The sequence below is a fragment of the Anser anser genome (assembly GCF_964211835.1).
Source record: "Anser anser genome assembly, chromosome: 1".
In the NCBI taxonomy this organism is placed as follows: Eukaryota; Metazoa; Chordata; class Aves; order Anseriformes; family Anatidae; genus Anser; species Anser anser.
Window position 1 is genome coordinate 2925524 of NC_139720.1, and position 23634 is coordinate 2949157.

Here is a 23634-nt window from a genome sequence, read left to right on the forward strand (position 1 = left end):
TTGCTCTGAAAGCACAACAGGTACTTTGCTGATAATCATGCAAGTCTGTTGGAGCTCTTTTCATTGTGAGACCTTCAGATTTCCACTCTTTCATAGCTTCATCTAGGCAGACTGTCGTGTTCACAGCTGAACATCCCGTGGCCAAACCGCCTGCACACACCTTGAGATAACATTTCTTGCGGGAAAATATCAAGAGGTTATGGGACCACTTGGACAGTCTTGGCTCTTCTCAAAAAGCTGCTCTCATTAGAATTTAAAGGATTTTCTTTGCCTCGTGGAAATGTAGCTGATAATGTGGTGGACCATACCAGGAAGGGTGACACATCCAGCTTGGCACCGACCCTGTAGAAAATCGCAGGCCGCCATAATTCATTTTCCCAACAGCGTGATACAAACCTCAATGGTGAAGTTCCTTCCTGAAGCCTGAGGGGGGTTATTTATTTATTTATTTCCCCTACTCTTGTCTCCTTACCTCGCATAACTACAGAAATCACCAAAACTCACTGAACACCTTGTGGTTGAACACGGCAGTCTTCGGAGACCTTCACACCCCTCCCCAGAGACCACCCCTCCAGCACTCCTCCAAGGCCCTCCTATCCATGCGTCACTGCTGTCTTAATTACACTCCTGAGAGCCTTATGTTAGCACGGACCGATGCAAAGCCTCTCTGGAGATAGAGGTAGGGAAACCCTCACATTCCCTGAGAATATTCCAGACAGGTGAAGTTTGCAATAAAATTTGCTAATAAGTGGTTGCTCTCTCTTTCCTCTAACGAGGAAGTTTTTTGTATCATTATTGGGCTACCGTGCTTCTACTTAGACCATTCCCAGGGCTTTGCCATGGACAGATCAGATATCAGATCTGGCATTCTGCAGAAACTACAGGAAACCTAAATGCCTTTGATGAGCTTTATGTTCAAAGCCATGCATTCAGGGCAGGGAACGTGAGTTGGCTGTACAGTTTGCACAGTTATTTCTTTTTATCAGTCCGAGTGACTTATCGCTTAAACAGATCCTTTTATCCCTTTCTGGGGTACTCCATTACTGGCATTTTGCATGGCCCATTGAGATAATGTCTCAGGGACAGAAATACAACCATTACGGCTCCCCAAGCCTCACCTTGAAGTTGGGGAGACTTTTCCTGGGCAGCCCATCTGGGGAGTCACGGGTTGCCTTCTCGGGGGAATATCTGTTTACAGAGCAAGCAAGGTATTTAATTATGTTGTTTGCACCCTGGTGGTTTGCTGGGAATTGTAATCAAAGAGGAGGCTTAGTGGAAAGCTTAATACAGCCTGTGCAACTGATTTTTGCCCGAGGGGAAGATGAGAGTTGAAAGGAGCAGCAGTGGTCAGAAAAACAAACATACAACTGAAACTAATGAGACAGTTGCCTCTTCCTCCGCTAAGCTCCTGCAGAGACCTCAGTGCTCCCTTGCGTGGTCCAGAAGACCTCATTTGCTCCTTAGGTCATTTCCTTTTCCTTTTCTAATGAACTTCCTGGAACAGCAGAGGAAAAAAGGTGGGGACAATATATTGCCATAAGGATGGTGAGAAAAAAGCATCAAAATGTAGGCAGAAGCTTTTTGCACGTGGTATGTAGTGTGGCGAGGTGAGGAGCTGGGATTTTTGGGCTGTAATACTGCTGTTAAGTTATTTAGGCAACTCTGCCTATTGCTCCTTGTGCCTTTTGCCCAGTGGAAGAGAGAGATTGGGATGTGTACTTTATATTCTCACTAGAAGTGGTGAGCTATGAGGCAGAAGAGAAGTAAAACCATATGATTTTAGGGAATCTGTGCTACTCCTGATCCTGAATGGGTCTTTCTAGGCATTATTCCATGGCTCTCCTATCCCTAAAAAAAAAAAACAAAACATGTGGATGCTGATGAACAATTGGTGTTAGAGGCAGATGCTGTTTTTATTGGTGTGTTTACTTGCATCCCTTTTACTGAGGAGCTTGGCTATGTCTTTTTCAAAATGTGACCCCTTGAGAATAGTTTGGAAGAACTGGGTATGTTCTGAGGTGTCCAGATAAAACAGCAGACCATCCCTGCACACATCATCAAGAGCTCCGAAGAAGAAGGGAGTCATCTCTCTGTGCCTGCTGCAGGTGGGATGAGAAAGCAGCAGCTCAAATTGCAGCAAAGATGGAGTTCAAGCAGAGGGAAAAACACCTGGGGTGGAGGCAGCATATGGGTGATGAGCCATAGAAGGGTCGTGGCGGGTGATGAGCTTCTCTTTGCTTATGATTTGGCCTGGTGTGTCCCGAGGAATGGCAGTTTGGCTGGGCTTGGCCACCAGCACGCTGAACATCTGCGAATGTCAGAGGGCCTTTTGCAAAGCAGGGCTCCCCGATGTGGCTCCTCTTTGTTCCACGTGCTCATTTCGGAGCACAAGTATGTAACAAACAAAATGCTAATGAATTCCTCCCACTGTCCTCCCTCCTTCCACATACGCACATACAAACAATTCACAACCCACACGCAGACGTATTGCCCAGGCATTATTCGAACCCGGCAACGTCTAGGAGGGAGAAATCACTGCTTAAGAATCCAACTTTTAAGCTCTCCAGTCCTTCCAGTCCCAGCCTGAAGAGTAGATGGGATGCTGATCATACTTAGTATTTGCCACATGCAAGCTGTGAGCTTGCTGCAAGCAGTTTGGGGTGTGCTTTGGGTAAGAAAGTCCAAATGGCTCATTATCTGAGAAAAAAATGCAAGGGCACCCAACACCCCCTTGCTATTTCAGATCTGGAGCATGCAAAAGCAAACACATCTGAAGCTTGTGGCTTTTTTGCTGGCTATGAATAGGTCATGAGGGGCCAACTCCTTGGGTGCAAAAGTAGGTCCTCCCCCTGCATTTTAGCACTGTTTGTCATTCAAAGTTTAGGTGACGTGAACACACTTGTGGGCCATGTGTGTCTAGAGTCAGTAGTACGTCATGGCTCGAACAGACAAGATCGCAAGCACGTATCTTGGAAGTGGGAGCTCCAGAAGCGGTAGAGAAGAAAAATGACAGTAGCCATGGGAGGACAGAGGTAGGGTGAAGGATGACACTCAACCACTGTGTGCCTCATCAGTTACTCTTGTCCCAGCACAACCTTGATACCTTGCTACTAGGGCAGGGAGCCATATCCAAATGGCAGATGAGTTGCAATTAGTTAATATGTTGTCCAAGACTGGACACCTTGGTTTTGAGAAGCTGATCTCACATGGGGACCATTACTGGGTGCTATATGGGGAGCAAAACAGATTTTGAAAACAGAAGAGCAGGTCTGTTCCTTTTTTTTTTTTTTTTTTTTTTAATGTGTGTGTGTGTGTGCAAGGAGGATCGGGGCTAAACACATCCAAATTTCCATTGCTCTCTGAAGGTTTAACAAAGGTGTGGCTGTTGCGGTCCCTACTTCGGGGGCAGGGAAAGGTGTTGTGATCCATCCAATGTGTGTGGCACCAGATCTGTGAATGCAGGTGGACTCATGCACCCCTACTGCTTCCATACCCATCAGGCAGTCCATGATTGAAGCTTTAAGTTCAGCATAAATTGCTCTGCTCTCCCACAGCAGATGCTGCTCTATGGCCAGGAAATGCAGCTCCGGGGTTGCTTAGAGGCAGAGTTATCCCTGCACCCTCCATAAGCAGCTAAAGTTTGCATCGGTCCCCACAACAGCCTGGCTGCAACGTGCTGGGGGAAGGGAGGAAAGGCTGCCCAGTAATTTCACGTTGTTGGAAATATTGCTTTTGCAAGCCAGCATTTGGTTTTCATTTGGTGGTTGTGCTCAGTTCATTTGTGCTTGCACTTCACTTCTGATCCAATTGAGTTATTGATGCAGGCGAGGAGAAGGAAGCAAACAAGATTGGTGTCAATTTTTCCTTTTTTTTTTTTTTTTTCCACCTCCCTCTTGTTTCTTTACTTTCAGAGATCAAAAGAAGACAAAATAAAACTTTATATATAATGGAACACAGGCAAGTGAAAAAAATGGCAGCACACAAAATTGTTTTCAGTCCTCTTTTAAGGTTTCTCTTGGTTTCTTTGATTTAGGCACCACAACTTTAATCAGGGTGTTGGAGACGGCACAAAAATTATTCATCTAACCAAGTTTCCCTCTCACTCTTTCCTTCTCTTTTACTGTCTCTCTCTCTCTCTCTCTCTCTTTTATTAATGTGGGCTTAAAAAAGATTCTCAAAATACAGGGCTATCTCAATTTTGTTTTCCCAACTAATAACCCAGAGTGGGATCAGCTATTTTGCAGCTGACAGATATGCCTCTAAACTAGATTGTCTTTCCTGCTGAATTCATCTATCATGAGCAGCAAAAAGTATAATAAAATAAAAAATGAAAGAATGAAACTATTTTTTTTCTGTGGGATCATCACTTCCTACAGCAGTGGTGAGAGCTCACCCATGCCATGACAGTCCCCCTCCCAGCGTGGCATAACAAGGACACTCTTTTTGGGGTTGTTATCATGCTTGGACCCAGCATCCAGGGCAGAACAGGGGCTCAATGGGGCAATGGTTTGCAAGATATTTCCTAAAACATCTTCATGGAGAGGTTGGTCTTTCTTGCTTGTATCTCCGAGTGAGAACTGGAGCAAACTTGGGCAGCAGGTTCTGGGCCTGTCTTAGTGATTGCACCTTGTTCTGAAGAGGCTGAAACATGTTATGTACATGAACTGCACCACCTATTATAGCATCATACAAACACAGGATCATCTAGGTTGGAAGGACCTTCAAGAGCATCGAGTCCAACCATCAGCCTGACCTACTGAGTCCATCACTAAACCACGTCCCACATCCACACATGACTTAAATTCCTCCAGGGATGGGGACTCCACCACCTCCCTGGGCAGCCCGATCGAGTGCCTCACCATCCTTTCCATGAAGAATTTCTTCCTGACACCCAATCTACACCTCCCCTGGGACAATATGAGACCATTTCCTTGAATTTTATCAATTCAGAACGGAGACCAACACCCTCCTCTCTACAACAGCCTCTCAGGTAGAGAGACATGAGGTCTCCCCTCAGCCTCTTCTCCAGACTAAATGACCCAACTTCCTTCAGTTGCTGATCATAACTGTTTTTTTTTGGTCCCTTCACCAACTTCCTTCTGTTCTCTGCACACACTCAAGCACCTCCGTGTCCTTCTTATAGTGAGGGGCCCAAAACTGAGGCCAGTACTCGAGGTGCGGCCTCACCAGAGCAGAGTACAGGGGGACGATCACCTCCCTAGCCCTGCTGGCCACACCATTCCTGATACAAGCCAGGATGCCGTTGGCCTGCTTGGCCACCTGGGCACACTGCTGGCTTGTGTTCAGCTGGCTGTCTGTGGAGCAGTGCTGGCTGGGGCTGGAGATGCTCCTGGAAAGCAGCATGTGCCGAATAATCCTCGTCCCAAATATCCTCCGATCTCCCAGCAGATAGCAGTGTAGGGACTTCCTGAGGTGAAGGTTATATCCTGAATAGTGTTTAATAACCCTTAATGGACCCACCCCCCTTCAAGTCTTCTGATTAATTTTTTGTTGACTTCATTCATGTTTTTTTGGCCTGCCTGACATCCTGCCCTGACCGGTTTTCCAATTTAATTACACACTGCCTAAAAAAATACGTCCCTTCTTTTATTCTAATTCCCCTGCACTGCTCAATTGCAGGCTCCTGCATTCTGGGAAGGGTGCAGCCTTTCTCTCTCTTCCCTTTCTGATGTGTGATTATATGGATACCTCATCAGTTGTCTCTTCTCCAGGCTAAAAGGTACTGGTCCACTTAGCATCTCCTGGTGGGAAGCCGTTTCATACTTCTGCTTATCTTCTGCCGCCTCTCTGCATAAATAGAACACACGCACCTGGTTGTGCTAGACCTTCATCATGCTGAGTGTAACGCATCGATTATGCGTGCTAACAACCTGGAGCTATCTCATGTGTGTTTTCTCCTGTAAGGGACAGGCATTATTCAGATGAGGATGGGTAGAAGAAAAAAAAAAAAAAGAATCGTATTGAATATCCAGGCAGTAGGGTCTGTCAGAGAGGATAATGTGTTTCCTCGCGGGGTGCAAGGAGGCTGGTGGCAGTCTTTGACTCATCGGATCTCTGCAGTGCTCGCTGTGCAGGATGATGCCAAGCAGGCAGGGAGGTGGATTGATTTCTTCTTCTCTCTCAGGACCTGCCTTTTTCCCTGGTTCATTTCTTAGGTAACTTTTTTTTGTCCTGTAATCGCTCTCTCTTGGCATCCTAAAAGCCAGTCTGGACAGGGCAATAGAACATTTTTGGGAAAATCAATGAGAAATTGTGTAAAGGAAAGGTATTTTGGAAACCCTTATAATTTGGTAGAAGGCATGCAACATGAGGGGAAACCAGGACATGATATCTTTAACTGCAGGCCCCCAAAGGGAATATATTTGTTAAACATTGTAATTACCCTTCAGTGCTGAACTCTATAGCAATTGAATCCACGGTGATGCACATTATCATTTCTGAAATGATGCTTTCATTTAGATAAGGCATGCAATTATACATCTTGATTAGGTCACTGTTCCCAGGAGCTTTGGGTTATTTATGATGAGTTGCCCCTTCTTGTAAATTATGTGGTGAGACTGTGGATAGAGACATACTTGCTCCCTCTCCTCCCCTACCCCTTCCTCCTCCTTCGCAGGCCCTCTCGCTCCTCTCCTTCTTCCCTCCCTCTACGCCTTTGTGCAGGCAAGATCAAAAATCCAGTAATCAGAGGGAGAAAAACGTCAGATATATTGTGGAGCCATTGCCATGAGAAGCCAAACCTGAGAGGTCTGCTTATCCCTTGGCTTCCTGGCAGGACCTGCTGGCTTTCACAGTAGTGGCCTTAATGCTGGGATTCCCATCCCCTTATTTTAGGCTTCTGAAAACTGTTATCTTTGGCACAGCAGTAACCCTCTGCTTTGTCTGTGATCAATGGGAGTAGAAAGGCGCTTCCTGAGGGCGATGTACAATATCTCGTCTTGAACAGTGACCTGAAGACATGGTTTTCAGGTAGGCCGCTAAGTTGTTGGTTCCCCAGTGCTCTAATAGCTAGATTGGCAACACGTCTCACGTAGGACTCCCCTTCCCTCCTCACCCCTTCTGGGGGACAGCTTCATTGAACTACTGTTGAAATATTCCCAGTTTCCATATGACAAGTGGAAGTGAGGACCGCTCTTGTTGCTCAACGGGGCCCCGTGTGAAGCATCAGTGCTGGTAAGGGAGAAGATGTGAAAGCTCCTGGTAAAGGGAGGTGGTGAGAAAAGGACCAAAGATACACGAGGAAGATCATGCTATGAGCTGCTTCTGGAGAAAGTCTGAGAAGTGCCTCCATGCTGGAAACTGAAGTCTTGCTTTTATACATGTAGACTTAAGCTGGAGCAGGCCTACTAAATCTAAATTTAGGAAGAGAGAATTGAGGAAATGCAATCAGGGTGCAGCAAATCTGCTTCTATTACATCATTTTGTAAAACAAGGATCCTATCCCAGAGATTTTAATTCAGATCATTGTCAGTATTCAAATGGAGGAAGTCCAGAGCATACTGGTCCACTAGGCATAGGAATGAGAAGCGCAACATATTCACCAAGCCCCGAAAATACCTAGCAGCACCTGTGCGGTCCGGAGAGGCAGGATGCTGCCAAGGATAATCCTGCATTAGGGAGGGATGGGGCTATGTCGGTGACAGGATTTTAAACAGTGCTCGGTTGTCTTAACTGTTTCCATCTGCCACCTTCATTAGATGCCTTGGGGCCAAAGTGGAAGCCTTATAAAAAACCCATCCCAGATGACCTGAAGGGTCTTTCCTAACTCTCCATCTTCTGCATCCGCAGTTCCTAAAAGGACACAGCCCGTCATAAGCAGATTAATGTGACCTTGGCCTTCCTCTCTTGCAGATGTCTAATCCTTCCTCTTCCTCTGTGACTCACAGCAGCTCAGAATCACCTGTCTGGGGCATCACGAAGGTGTTTTTCACTTGGTGCAATTGGACAACCCACTATACATCTCAGCATGGAAGCAAAAGCAGGGATACGCGAGGTGATGATACATCAAATGGGACAGCGTCTCCCGTCTGCAAATATTTATTTGCAATTATTATCCCTTTTTGAGATTAAAAGAGCTGCCCGTATGTAAAAAGTAAACCGCCTTATCTCTCTTTTTAAATAATATGTTTTGAAAGTTTGACCGAGCATGAAAGTTCATCTTTCAACATTGCTACTTGTAATCCAATAAGCAATATTTACTGTGTTCTAATTGGTATCATTAAGCTTAGGTGACATTATTAATATTACTAATTAAACTGCTATAAACCTAGTTTACAGTTACATAAACACATCATCTCCCGAATTGCCTGCCTACATGTTTTGGCGTCGGGGGCTGGATAAAAGCAGATTCATATGCAAATGCTAGGAACGTACTTTAATCAGAGGATCAGAGAAATCAGACACGGAGAAAGCTCATTAGGTCCGGGGCCTTCTCCAGAGGCTGGGGCAAGATGGTCTCCCCACAAAGACTCCCAGGAGCTTTGGTCTAACTCTAAGTGCCTCAAGCAATGGGACTCCTCCTATATCAACGGAGAGACCTGCCCACAGACTAACAGAAATGTTTCTTGATATTCAGCCTCTGTTTTCTTTTGTACTGAGGCAGAAGACAGCTGCTGTGAAAACATCTTGAGAAAGGTCATATCCAAGGGCACAGGAGGAGAGAAATGCATTTGTAAGGCATCACCCAAAGCTGTCTGTTAGTGCAGTGGGACTGGAAAACCGTCTCCCCCCTCTTACTTTAGCTTTTTGGCAGGACTGGATGGGTCCTGGCACAGCTGGCAATAACTAGGAGCAGCCCAGCGCTGGGGGAAGTTTATTACAGCTAAGCATCCAAAAGTTCAAATGTTTGACCTAGTTTCTTTCCAGCTGGAAAATCCATCTCCTGTCTAGAATTTCCCTGACTTCGGCTACTTCAGAAATATCATGAGGACAGCATTTTCCCTGATCCGTTGGTATTTGGGTCCCATCTGGAGCCAGAAAGTGCAGAATCACTCGGAGTCTTTAAAATAGGAAAGCCCCGAGAAGCCAGCTCCTGCTTGCTCCCAGTCTTGTACTTGCTCCTCTTATTTCTATTGCCTGTTTCTCACTGGGTCCAAGGGGTGTGGGGCTGTCTGGGGCTGAGGCTGAAGGCTCAGCAGCCTTTTCATGAGGATGGGCTTCAGAAAAGGCTCATGTGAGAGCCTGGTTATGGCAGAAATGGCTTTAGAGCATTTTGGGGCCCTTTTGGTGGCCCATCTGTGGCTCATCCGTGGAGCTCCCTGCGTCACCAAAAACTCCTAAACCTTCCAAACAGACTTTTCTCAGTCCGAACTGAAACAAAAAAAGAGATTACTACAGCCACTGAGAAACAAACCCCCAAAGCCAGTGCATGATTTCCATGATATCTCTATTACAAAGATCGCTTTGTTGGTCGCAGGCGAGGTAAACGAATATGGGAGATCTGCTTAGGTAGATCTTTAGGTCTCACTTCCCCTTGCTGCCAACAAACCCAACTTCACTCCTGATATTCGGCAGCACATCGGAGTTCCCAGCCTTGTTTTTCCTTCCCTGGCTGTGCTCCCTCAGGGGCTGCACAATGAAGCCATATGAGCTTTTCAAGCAGATACGCTTAAAGCTTTGCTTGAATATTGAGATCTCAGTATAATCGCAGCTATCTGTCCAGTGAAAGCTGCTCTCCTGTAGCTTTTACTGGCTGCCAAGGCATGCCTGCATGGCAAGTAGATCTCCAGCACTTCAGATTGGGTTGCACGAGTGTCAGGGAGCTGAGATTTTAGGGATACACCATGCCCACCGCAGTCACTTGCAAGGGATGTGGCATGTTGCCACCCTGAACCCATTAACCCTATTTGGCCAGTCTGAGCTTCATAGATACAGCTTGAAGTAATCTCGAAACTATCACAAAAAGAATAAAGTTGCATTTTTTTTTTTTTCATTGGATGAAAAATATCACCATCTTGGGCAGCTAAATGCTTGTGCTAATGGGATGCAGCTGCAGAGCTGTGACATATCAGATCTCACCTCACACACCCCAGTAAAAGCACACTCCCCCCGTCGACGTGGACCCCCACGTGGAGAGTGCCATACCAAAATTTTCTGCTAAAATGGACTTTTCAGAAACGTTCATCCCCACCTGGGAGCATCCTCTGAAGTTTCTGCTAATGGTGGCAGCAAACTCTTTGCTTTTCTTAACTTTCCTCTGATGATGACCATGTGGATCTGGTGTCTGTGGGACCTGGTAGGTTCAGAAGGGGAGGGTTCAGAGGGTGCCCCACAATTAAGAAGTCTTGGGTTGGGAGAGAAAAGTCTCTGAACTTTATCTAGGAGTTGTGTCTGTAAAATTAGGGTGGACCTCCAAGCAGCTCCTCAGGAAAACCATGAAAATAAGACAACTTCATGAATTCTTAGGCTTTTTCTTAAGCAACTTTTTGCATAGAGGAAAATTTGTCTGTGTTCTGGGGCTTCAAGAGCTCAGATGCCCCTTGATGGAGCCTTATTACCGGGAGCCAGTCGTGGAGCATTAGGTGCCCAATAAGGGACATCTCTTAGGGTACATGATGAACCATCGCTCAATCCCTGCCTTTATTAAACCTGAGGTGCGACGTGTCCCACTCAATATTTGTGTGGGTTTTGTTATTTCCCTCTCGAGCTTCTGTGTATCTCGTGGGATGGGAAGTACTGGAGCAACACACACGCAAAAATAATATATATAAAAAAAAATTACCAGTTTCTTTAGTAGCTCTGCTTCTGTAGAGGAGAGTGACTTGGGGACTAGTGGGTGTAAAACCCACTACATTTCCCAGTATTACATGAAATGAGTGCAAGATCCGTATCTGCAAATCTCAGGGCTGGTGTCAGCTTCTCTGGGAAAGGAGGCATGCCATGGAGAGAGAGAAGAGAGCCCCTGACCTCCAAGATCCCGAGAGCCTCCCGTGTCTAATCAAGGGATGCATGAAAAAAAACCCAGCTCCTAGGGTGCCTCCCGAGTCCCGTCTCCAGCACGGGAGGAGCAGCGGGGTTATGTTTTCATTATTGCCTACGGCTCTGATGCTCTTGGCTCTTCGGAGGTTAAGTCAAGGTCTTGGCTTGGAGATTTTTGTTGTCGTAACCTTTGCGGGCAAACGCTGCTCATGAAGTGCAGTAGGCAGCTCGTGTCCAAGAAAATGCCAGTTTTGCCCGAGCTGCAGGCGAAGCAGGGCTCTGGCCACAGCAGCGGGGTTTTGGCTAACAAGAGGCGGTGGGTGGGTGTTACGTTTTGGCAGCCAGCTCGCTTATCAGATTGATATAGGAGACTGTAAGCAATTGCATCTGGATTTGAATGGGTTACCCAGCCTGCCTGGCTGCTTGGGATTCACGCCAAGGGAAAGCAGAGGAGTGTGAGGAGAATACCCAATTTCCCCCTGCGAGGACTGATTTTAGTTTAATGCAGCCTCCTCGCCCTTAAATCCAATTAAAGGCCTATATTATGTCAGTGGAAATTTATGCCAATCCTAATATAGTCTAATAAGCCTTAAAATAGCACTTTGCTAGTGAAAAGCCCTGTGGTTTAATTTGATTCTGAGCCTAATAACAGGCTTAATATGAGGGAATTGGCCCCTTTTTATTTTCTAACGGGGCTCCACATGCTCGCTCTCCTTTCCAGTAAAGGGAAGGTTTGCTCCAAAGCATGGACAGGAGACAGCACACCTCAGCAGGTTCCCTCTTTTCCAGCTGTTTCACTTCTTGGCTGTGGAAAGTTTCTCTAAAGACATCCCGGGTTGGGATCTGTAATGCAAAGCAGGGAAGCGCAGCCTGCAAAGCAGCTGCTTTCTCTTCCAGGTTTTCTGTGCCTGACCTTCCTTAGTCCCTGTGGACAACGGCATCACCTTGACTGTGGCTCAGTGCAGGATAAGACCTTCTCCTAAGGCTGCAGATGCAAGTCACCTTTTCACATTTTTGTCTTCTGTTGAGGGTTTCAGGGAGACGACCTTTCCTATCCATCCACACTGCTAAAACTTGATTTCCCCACCCTTATCCTCAGTTACTACACCATTCCCTTCATGGGCCCAAAACCTTAAGCCTCTCCTTGCTCTTGCATGGCTGATGCCTCTCTTAGGCTGATGCCTAAGATCTTTATCTTATCCCCATCCTCTTTTAGGTTTTCCATCACTACCCCTCCCTGCGCACCTCCTCTATTCCAACATTGCAATGTCAGGGAGCAGCTCCCGGTGCCCTCTTCCATTGCCCATTTGGAAGATCTTCAGGCTTTCCAAAAAATTTAAGATGTTTCCAAAAATATCTCAAACACTTCATTGTCCCACAAATTGTTCTCTGGACTTCCACTGCTGGGATAACTACGTAAATCTCTACATCCTTTGGGCCTGCTAGACCGCGGTCTCCTGTGCCTCTGCATTAACACTTCCTTTCCTTGCAGAGTTGTTGGCATATAAAGACCCAAATGCTTAGGATATGGTCAGCCTGGAGATGCTATGGAGGGGCTCATTTTGGAGTCACTGTCCCTGGGAGTGTTCAAGGAAAGGTTGGACGTGGTGCTTGGGGACATGGTTTAGTGGGTGACATTGGTGGTAGGGGGGTGGTTGGACCAGATGATCTTGGAGGGCTTTTCTAACCTTAATGATTCTGTGATTTGGGCAGAAATCTGCTCACCTCCATGACATGAGCTGTGCAGACAGCACGTGGCCATGTAGGAAGGGTGCAATTCCACCTGCGCCCATGAACAAGGCTCATTCTGGGCAGCAGCCAGGCTCTTTGGGACCAGCGGAGAAAGGAGCATCCCCTCTGAACCCACAGAAAAGCATAGGCTCAGCTTGCAGCCACAGGTATGTTTTTTTTCCGAGATGCTAAATGCTCGGGCATGCTTCTTGCTGTTAAACTATTTGCTCAACCCATCTGCTACGAGGCAGCATCCTGATCTGCAGGGGGACGTCAGCTTCAGCTGCGCATGGGGCTCTCCTTCCCTCGCCGTCCTGAGCTGCTGCGCAGCTTTATCGCACACTGCTAAGCAGCTGCTGCTTGGCAGTCCAGAGATGGCTGAATTTTGGTGGTGGGAGGAGTGATTTTGATACAGCACTTACTAAACCTCACTGAGATAAAAGCCTCAGCAGAAACAGAAAAGGCCTTTTGTACTTGAGAGTTGTTACCGTTATTTTTTCATTAGGAACAATGGCAAGCAGAGGTCCTCAAAGCTGCCTTCAGGAAAAAGAAAAGAAAAACAAAAAAAAGACCGATTTTGACCCTTAAATCAGACAGGGCACATTTTTTTGGAGCACCTAATGGGTTTAGGTGCCTAAGCCCTTCTGAGTCCCGCAGTCTGGCACCCCAGCTGGCACGGCTCCGCTCTCATACCCAAGTTGAAGCCAATAAACCCTCTCCACCAGCTCTGACTCATTCTTGGGTTACTCTTTTGGCACCGATCGAACTGAAATTTGGCCCAGAGCCCCGAAGAGCAATGCCGCGGCTCCATGTCCCAGGCAGCAGTTCGTGTCCCTGGGACTTTTCATTGGTGATGCTCTTTTGTAAACCGAGGGGGACACGGCGACTTCACGCTGCCACTTCTTTATCCCCTTCGCCCCCCCAGCCTGGTTTCCCTGTCTACCTAGGGGCAGGCTGATCAGTTTTCAGGGAGCTTTGTTAATGCCGTAATCTTCACGTGTGCTCAGCCTCACAAAGCTGCCACTTTCTCACCCAGGCCGCGCTCGCAGCCCCGTAATGTCCCGTGTCCAATCGATTGCCGCGCTCGCTCCGGCTGCCGGCTTTGAGCTGTTTCTCCGGCGAGGGCCAGATTGCTCTGGCAAGCTCATCCATCCTTCGGGGATGGGGGGCAGAAGGCGAAGGGGTGGGGGATGGATGCCTGAAATTGGGCATTTGGGATGGGGGGGAGGGGGAGACAGCAAGCAAAAGGGAAGGGAAAGGCTGGGGAATTGCAGGAACTGCGGGGAGGTAGTGGAGGGCATGCACTCATCACCCCTAAGTGCTCTTCCCTATTGATGATAATCTCAAGCTAGGTCTTGAGACGCACACAGCCTTTATTTGCACTGCCTGTTGAATACTCATCTGTCCCGCTGAATTCGTTCTGACGCCCCAAACTTTTGCATCGTGGGCAGAAAGGTACAAGGAAAACCAAAATCAATCCACCAAATACTGCACTCCCCCTCTCTGCCCCCAAGTTTGCAGTTTCAGTTCTCATAGTGCCCGTTCCCAAAGCTAAAGATAGAAAAATTTTCCAAATTTTCTTGGACCTAAAGTGTCTTTAGATCCAGGGACAAGAGGAAATGGGGAAGTGGAATCTCTCAGATCCAAGGGACCAGGGCTGCATATATGTCATACTTATTTATAATCCTCCAGTGCTTTCCTTGTACTACCCTGTTCCAGATTTGGGCTTTAAGCTCCTCTTCCTTGAGGAAATACGATATGCACCAGAGCTTGATTTGGGTCTTTCCCTTCCACTTTACCTTGCATTTCCCTGGTTCTGGTGCAGGGTTTCTCCTCTGTCCCTCATTTCCCTGTCTAACCCCAGGCAGGTGAATGCAGCCCAGAAGCAAAGGGCTGACCTGCTCCCCCTGTGAAACACCCAGCAGGACGAGTGCCACAATCCCACTGCCAAACAGAACATTACCTGGTGTAGCTGAATATTTAACTGATATAAGTCTGGAAAAACAAGCAAATAAAAAAACCCACCCCAAACCATTAAAATCAATGCATTAATTTATAGCAGCAAAAAGTCGTAGTCTTTCTATTTCAGCAGAATAATATCATGAGGAAACATCTCATTCTCTACCCATTAATAGCAATTCTTTCCAGAAATGGGTGTTTGAGTTAAATTCAGCCTGGCTGGCTGGACTCTGAGTTGTCTCAACAGCACCTGAGATCTGAAATTGGGACCCTGGGCTCAGCACGTGCTTGCTTTGCAGATGATGCAGAAGGTAGCCCTTCCTCGTACAGAGACAGCACCATCCTGGGTTTGCCTTGGTGGGAAGTGCCTGTGCTATTTATTATTGTTATTTATTAAATAGTGAGAAGAAAGGAGGAAACAGCCAAAATGGAGAGGGAAGGGAAGCACGGTGTCGGAGGGAAGGGAGTTCCCAGCAGTGTGCAGTGGCACTTGGGTGGGCAGCGAGCTGCTCCTGGTGGTGAGGAGCAATGCACCACTGAATTGCTCTGTGCAGGGGAAAATGCAGGGGGTCACACTGCCCCAGGGTCTCCTTACAGCCCCTCCATCACTCCTGTGCACAGCATCCTTCTCTCTGCGGTGTCCTTTGGGGACAGGGACATCAACGTCACGCCAAAATACTTCTGTTCCTGTTGCATGCCGCTGCTCTCATTGCAAGCTGCTCCCTCCCTGGGAAGGTTTTGAAACGGAAAACTTTTTCCCTCTGTTGCTTGCTGTCCTGCAACCCTTCTTTGACTGGGGAAAATTTGTCAGGAAGCCTGCCCAGATAGAGACCATGCCTGGTGGACACCTGAAGGGTTATGTATGGGGCTCTAGAAATTGCCTTTAAAACCAAACATCAAGTCCTCATCTCCTCCTCTTGGGCATTTTAGAAGAGACACAGGCTGGCAAGGCAGGGTCAGCGTTGAGGTGATCACCTGAAACGGTCTGGAAAACAGGACCTGTGTGCATTTGTGCCTTTTTGGGGCTGTGAATGTTGGACTAATTATTGTGGACTAATAACAGATTTTAGTTGTGTTTTGGTTAGATTGTCAAGATCTTAATTTGGCTAGTAACAAATTTCTAACTTCATACGTAGGGTCATCTCTTTAGCCCCGACCAGATTTTGTTTGTAATGTTCTGTAAGACAGAAAACAAACAAACAAATGTGTTTCCCCATAGACTTTGTGTTTAGCTGATCTGTGGAATTCATAAAATGGAGGAAATTAGGTACCTGGTGGATAGTATTTCCTGGTAGAATGGTCACACAGGTAGAGGATGATTACCTTTAAAGAAAAGGTACTTTTGCCATGATCAGAGAGGGAAAAGTAATTTTTTTCTTGGTGACTTGGAGACAATTTTCTGGTCTAGAGGAGGAAAGCTAGATGAAGTAATGGTTGCCTCACTAAACATTTCATGGAAAGGTAAAGCAGCCCTGAGAGCCAGTGGCTATCTGAAGTCACCTGCTGTGAAACCCCTTAGGGTCTGAAATCATGAATCAGATGAATCGGGCCCCCAAAATCAAGAAATTTTGAAATAGTATAAATTTAAACTTTTTTTTTTTTTAAATTTTTTTATTGTCTTCTGGTTTCCGTGTGTGTGCCAGATTTCCAACCTCTCTCCCATGTCTTGGTTTCTCCTTGTGCTCTGAACTATCTAAGACAGCGTTTTCTGAGTTTGGTAGCATACATAAAATTGGTGGCAGTTTCAAGACCAGTCATCCCCCTTTTGAAGCAAGTGAGGTCATATTTTAAGGTTTTCTCTCACTTTTCATCCTCCAGCACAGGTACAATTCATAGTTGACCCCTCCAGATTAAAGACTCAGGGGTGTGGATCAGTCTCTTTGTTTTATCAGTGGTGGAACACAGTGGCTAATCCTAATTGTGCCTCTCAGGATGGGAAAAAGAGACAGAAAAGCCAACCTCCTTTCTCTGCACTTGTTGTGTAGGCCAATTATCCGAAGTGGTGACAAGTAGAAAAATGAATTAGCCATAGCTCTGTAATGTCAGCGTTATTTATCTTGTATAAACTTTGCCCAGCTCAGCTGTGGATCAGCAAAGAAGTGCTTTTATTCTTCCCTCCTCTCTTTGATATTGGTTATTTTTCACTTTTTTTTTTTTGTCTTTCCTTCTCTTGGTGCAGGTCCTTTGCTTTGCCACACCACCCTTACAAAATCTTTGTCTTCTGCGCTAAGCCAGGAGGGTTTTCTAGATCAGATGAGGGACCGGTGAGGGGATGCCTTGTAGGATGGGAGGAAATGGGTCTCCCAGCTCTCATCTTCCCCATCCTTCCCCTCTACCCCTGTGATAAGGAACCCCCTGGGTTTATTTCCTCTGATGTCTATCACAAAAAAGCAGGTGCTGGAAGCAGCCCCTGATATTTTTCCCTCCCAACTTTTCCCATGGCTGTCTCGATGAGCCTATACCCTGTTTTCACCTGCTGCAGAGGGGCCTTTCAGAAGAGAAGTGGCATTTGCTGGCAGGGGGCAGGAGAGCAGGGGACATTACACTGGGCTACAGCAACGTGCTGGCAGCAAGCCCACAAACACTTCAGATCTGAAGCACCACGTTGCGGAGCAAAGAGGCAAAAATGCATCCTTGAAAAGTGAGAGCGATGCTGCACCTGCTCAAAAACTGCCATAATCGGTGCATAGAGACACTTCAAAGCCACCAGGAAGACAGGTACTGGACTAAGATACTCCTCACCCGGTGTAAAATTGGCTAAATCCTGCACCAGGGCGGCTGGGGTGCTGGCTGATGTGGGAAGCGAGCTCGAAGGATAGTATCTGTCTATCCCACTGATAGATGATGGGAGAAGAAATAAATCACCTTGCAGTGTGTTTGCTCCTGTATGAGTCTTGCTGGCTTTCCCTGGTGGATTTTGAGACCACGTTCGTGGAGTGGATGTCGCCTTGCAATGGATGGAGCCTACAGAGATACAAGGCCCTACAAATGCATTAATAAATAAACAGGGCTCTTGGTTCCAGAGTGGTAGTTTCGCTGGGTGGCTCGGCTGGGCTAGTTTTCTCATTGTAAGTACAGATATTTCGCCTCTCCAGCCCAGCCCAGCCTAAAGCAGCAAGACAGGAGCTCCCCTGTCGATGTGAGGAGCTGTACAAGCGCGGCGTGCAGACTGTCAACAGGCAGTAAATCTGTTTCAGGCTCTTTTGTTGTTGCAAACAATTGCTGAATAACTTCTCTGAATTACTTCCAGTCGATATCTCTTACGTGAAAAGCTCACAGAAAGCTTATTATGTTCCAAATTCGGGAGATACGGATTCTCACATGCTAAACATCCATTAGCAACTGGATAAAGGCAGCTCTTAGGATCAAATTTCTATAGGGTGACTTGTTGCAGACATGCAGGTGAAGTTTGTTTTGTGTGAACTATCTCTGATGTTGCCTTAAAATAACTGAAAATAATCTTGTTAATTAGATCTGGCGGTTGATACCAGACATGAGATGGGCATGACCGAAGAGAAAGCCAAAACACAACCAACATTGTTAAACGATTGTGAGAGGAAGGAAAAATTCCTAGTTCGTAGGGGATTTTTAGCTTCACACTTCTAGGGTTAATTTTGGAGGGTCCTGATCTTTGAATGGTAAAGGGAATAATGCTGTCTTTGTCCTGACACGCTCTCAGTGCACTCTTTGCCATGGGACTGCCGAGTGAGATTTCAGTGCATTTTTGTTTTAGAGGTGATGCTGCTGTTAATATTCTGGGTAAGATGCTGCAGCAGCGCTTTCAGAGGCAGCTAGCAGAGACTGCTGCCAGGTAGTTGGTGATCCTGGGATGTTGGGGAGACAATGTGGATGACTTCTCTAAGCCCATTTATACCATGACCCTTACGAAAGCAGCACTGAACTTGCTAAGGATTTACTCACCAGTTACTCTATGGTTACAAACTTCAGAAGGTAAATCAGGTCTCAATTACTCCACGAAGGTGCCTGTCTTTTCTGTTGATGGGGAGCCCAAGTTGACTTCATTCCCAACTCAGCACCGTGTTAAGTGTCTAAAGCTCAGTGGGGTGAAAGGAAGCCAGCGATAACCCTTTTTTTTTTTTTCTCCCAACATGGAAGTGCGACTTCATTTTTCTATGCTAGGATCATTTCTTGTAAAAGGAATGGTAAAATCTCGGAATGGGAAAAAAATGTGAATTGCATAAAGTGTAGAAAAGTAGGGTGGAAAAGTAAAAATTCCTAAGTCAAGTAGCCTTTCTGTGTCTCCTATAAGAAGCGGATTGTCTTTGAGGCAAATCTGTGTTGGTTTTGCTATTAGCTATGATGGATTCAAAGCAGAGTCCAAGAATCTCTTATTCTCCTGTTTTGAGGTGTTTTCAGCCGTGAACTAGACAATTTGCCTGGCCACTGCAGAGATAACGTCCTGGGCCAAAATCCAGCATCCCGACTGCCACCAATGGTGCCTGTGATTTAAATTTCAAAGATTTAGTCCCAGCTATTATTTCCTTTTTGAGTAGCCAGCCCTTGAGCTATCTTCAGGTGCATTCACATCTGAAGCGTGATTATCGCTGTGAAGAGCTGAGTTTGGCTACAGAGGAGGATGGCAGCAGAGCATCTGCCTGGTCTGATGCCCAGCAGATGCATGCTGGGGCTCTGTAGCTGACCGATCCGTTGCTTTGACCAACTCCAGCCGGGTGAAGGTTGCATCTTTGACATATTTGACGTGCACCTACACCACATCTGGCAATGCCCTTGTGTGCTACCGGTGTGGTTTCATGGGCAGATACATGGCAGTGGGAGAGGCAGTGAAAGAACCAGCAGGGAAAGAAATGAGCAGTGATTTGGGCCCATAACTTTTGGCATGGGCCAGGCTCCTTGTCGGTGGGGATTTACCCAGGGCCTCTGCATCCAGCAGCTCAAGCAATGCGACCACCAAAGTGTCCCAAATTTCTGGAACACCCGACGGATGCATTTTTGTCCCTCTTGCTTCCTACATCTCCCCAGCCTGCTGCCCTTTCATCCTCGGTGCTGGCAGGAGTGGGTGTGCAGGCTGCCGTTTTGGGTCCAGGGTGGAATAAAAGTGCTCTCTGAATACAGGATGCTCCCTGGCGCTCGCAGCCTCGGCTCCCCGCTGCTTCAAGCCTGACAGTACCATACCTTGCAGGCAAAGGATCAGAAAACATTGTCACCCTTGTCAGCGAGCTGTCACCGGGGTCCTGGGTGCAGCTGGGCATGTGGGCAGGCCGCTATTTATTTACTGGCTGCTGAGGGTTCATTATCCGCAGACCCCATTCAGATGGTAGTTTCCAGGTTCCCAGGGGAAGGCGGTTCAGCATGGCAGATGACACGATGCCCAGGGCAGGAGGTGGATGGCAGCATCCCTGCCTGTCCCTGCATGCATCAGGGAGGGAGAGCGAAGGGACAGGGACCAGGCAGATGAAGGAGCCAAAGGCATCCGTGGTTTTGGGGCTGGGAGAGCCGATGGCTTCAGTTTTCACAGCAAATGCACCGGTGAGGGTTGAGGTTCCTTGCCCAAAGTAGGTACCCATATTTATCACTGTCAGTTTATGGTCCAGCCAGGCTCTTTTGAGAGAGGAAGGCTGTTCCGTCCTTGCTTTTAAATTACTACTACCAGTATTACTCCTGCAGTCCCTACAAACACCTTCCCAAGCCTCTCCTGTTCCCATCCTCCAGAGAAGGGCCAAGCATTCAGGACTTGCTCTAGTTCAGGAGAAAGACAGCTCACATATTCCCTTCTCTGGGCACACAGGAGTGTGTTTAACATATATTAGTAGTAACACATATTAGTGAGTAAGTAGCTTTGCTTACACACTTCCTTCCATTGCTCATTTAGAAATCCTGCAAACACACGTGAGATTTTCCGATGCTGAATACCCTTTCAGTAGCTATTGTTTTTCACCCCAGAATTAAGTGTGTTTCTTCATTGGATTAAGTGATTTTCTATAGATTGTAGTTTACAGCGACCTGGAAATTCTCATTTATGTTCCTGGTTCTCCCCTCCCTTAACACCGCTATAAACGGGGCATGAATCTGGTGGGCAGGAGTGACTTGTTGCTGAATCCACTGAACTTTCCTCTCTGCCTGCATATCCACAGTGCTCTGACAGGAGAAAACAGCCTGGTTGTGCTGTTTAAAATTATAATGTACTTCTCTGAAGTATAATGCATAGCGCACAAAGATAATGTACCCATTTGAATCCTGGCATACTGGTACGTACTGGTTGACTTCAAGCTTTGTGCGTGTGTTGGCTGCAAGTCAACTGGGGGAGCTTGGGAGAGAAGCTACTAAAAAAATCATTTCTATATTAAGTTTTGTGTGTAAACAGGTGCAAAATGTTTGCCTTTCTAGAAATAAACTTGGAGAAAGAGCGATTTTGAGTGTGTTGTATATTAGGGCAGCACAGTGCAAAGGAAATGTCTAGAGCCTCAAGGAGTTAAATGAACACTTTGGAGCTTAAAAACCTCCTGAAGCTTCATGGGAAAATGGGAAAATATTCTATTTAGAGACCGTACTGCTCACACATCAGATGTTTTCTCCAGTTCTCTCTCTCTGTAATTTAAGGAAAAAAAAAAATCATCGGGGGCAATTTGCATGAAAGGGATCTTTGTATCTGAAGTGCCCATCTGCTGTGCAGCTTACCTCCCCCCTGACGACATAGCCATCTGCTTTTGACATCACAACCGTCTTTGCTACGCAGGGCTCCGGGCGAAGGAGCCGCTGACACTTTATTAACACCTTGCCTCGATGCCGTCCTGCTATTGGAAAGGATTCCCAGGTGCTTTCCCCATGAGCATGCTCCAGGCTAGGATGGGCTGGCCTGGGACAGCAACGCAATGACTTTTAGTGGTGGCACTACATGACACGAAGCAAAATACAAGAGCCGTAAGTGGTTTTGAAGAAGGACTGCAATTTTTGATTGCCTTTGTACAGCACCTTGCGTGATGGAGGAGACCCACTGCAGTCTAGGAATCAAATAATAATAATTACACGGCTGATGATACCACTTACAATACAGTGGTTGATTACCTCCTCTTGCATCTGCCTAGGACGTTTCTAATTACATGGTAGCGTCCTGGTGTCATTCATTCTCCAAACTACAATTCCCCCTTCATCTCTCATCCCACCACAAGCAGAAATCCAACAAAACTCAGGGAGGAGGATGCCCGCTACAGACCTTCCTCCTTGCATCCGATTTACCTGGGCAGAGCTTCGTTACTACATGAGTAAGCACAATGGATCCAAGAAAAAGTGTTTCCAACAGCCCAGATGGTGATGGCTCGGTGAAAATAGTGCCACCTTCCAAAATGCCAGCTCTCCTCTCTCTGTGTCAGCCGGTGGGGAGCAGCACGAGCTGTCACTACTGCTGCACGCATGGATTTGCTGTCATGGATTAAGAGAGATGCCTTCAGGTTAGGGCTACCACGCACCTGGGTTTCTGGGTGTGTATTTTCCTTTTCCTGCTTGGAAATATCATTCGGGTGGAGTTTGAATTTTTTTCTTTTTTTTTCTTTTTTTTTTTTCTTTTTTTTCACGTGCCACTTCCTTAGTTTTGTTGTTGTTTGTTTGATTTTCATATATATTTTCCATGCATTTCCCTCCTTTGGGAGCAAGCAGAACGACTACAGAGCATCTTTGGTCTGGCTGCTGTCAGCCCAGAAAGCCTGGAATGAAACTTGTGAATTATTCTTCTTGAAATCAAACTCATCTTCAAAGTTCACTGAAATAAACCAACCAGCTGTAACATTACTGGATAATATTGGCACAATAGTGACATTGGTTTTGAGATTATAACAAAAGAGGGAAAAAGATCTGTTTATTCAGACAGAGCGAAATGTTTTGTTTTACCTGACCCGTTTCCCTTCAGAAATCTTTCATTTCAGCAAAGTAAAGTCGAGGAAACAAAACAGCGTGGGTTAACCCTGCCCAAAATTCAGAATGAGAGACATTTTGCTTGGCTTGCAACCAGATCGTTGGAGCCTGGGAACAAACCTGGCATTCACGGCCATCCGTGTGCACAGACACACTCCTCTCTGCACTTGATAGAGGGAGGGAAGTGAAATCCCGGAGTTAAGTGCCTCTGAGCAAGTTCCCAGCCTTTCCAGCCTCTCCTTCTTTGCATGGGAAATGCCGATGCACGGCCCCAAATTCCTCTCAAATTAAGACCTATTCTTCCCCCCGCCCCAGAGCACGGGGGAATTGAAATGGAAGAATTGTTTCCCAAAGTTTTCCTTGCCAGTCAGCAGCAGGTTCATTCATCTCGTTGCAGAGCTGCTGCTGCACCAGGTGCACAGATTATTAAAATATTGCCTTCCATCCCATCAATCCACTTACTGGAGGTAGTTTCTCTGTTGAGTTTGAAGGCAGGTTCCTACTCTGATTGCGTCCCCACCAGTGTAGGCACCGCTCCGAGCGACTGGAAACTCTTAATCCTCCGCAAGCATCTGTCAAATTGTTTTCCCATCTGGGATCCCTCATCTTGTGAGTCAGGAAGCCTGCATTGGGTTCAGGGGGAGATGAAAGCAAGCAACACCTTGTAGGATTGAGAGCCTGTATTTATGAACGGGATAGGAGGGTCTGGGTTCCTTTGAAGGGTATGGTCTGTAATCTTCCTCTTGGTCTTTGAAAAGCAGGAAGAAAATCTGGCTTGGAGAGCATCCCGATGGGGAAACAAATCAAAGCAGCAAACTGGAGCAGCAGGTGTGTCCATACTGGTGGGAACTGGTGGGGAGCTCGGAGCTAGTGCTGGCCTGATGGGGGCAGAAAGTGCTGGGGATCTGTTCGCCAAGGGGGCATGGACGGGGGGAGGCTGGGGCACGTGGGGAAGCAGCCAGCCTCGTGTCCCCCTCCCCCTCGGGTGATGTTGGGCTTTTCTTCTTATCTGAAGAGTTGTTTTTTGTGTTTTTTTTTTTTTTTTTCTCTGCCTCGTGAAATAGGTGAATGATGGAGTTATTCAGGGCTATTGAAAGCAGGGCACAAAAGCTTCTAGAG

General features: G+C 46.8%; 1 protein-coding gene across 12 annotated transcripts in view; it reads left to right on the forward strand.

Moving 5' to 3' along the window:
* Positions 1–23634, forward strand: part of PLXNA4 (plexin A4) — a 423229-nt gene that overhangs the window by 148688 nt on the left and 250907 nt on the right. Inside the window, exon 4 of one of the 12 annotated variants that reach the window (XM_083813600.1) lies at positions 7873–9030. The exons of 10 other annotated variants lie outside the window; for them this stretch is intronic. In XM_083813600.1, the coding sequence (XP_083669726.1) occupies positions 7873–8085 (213 nt within the window). In that variant the 3' untranslated portion in view covers positions 8086–9030. Of the gene's footprint in view, positions 1–487; positions 9031–23634 lie in introns of those variants that run through there. One more of the 12 variants, XM_083813601.1, reaches the window with a different exon arrangement.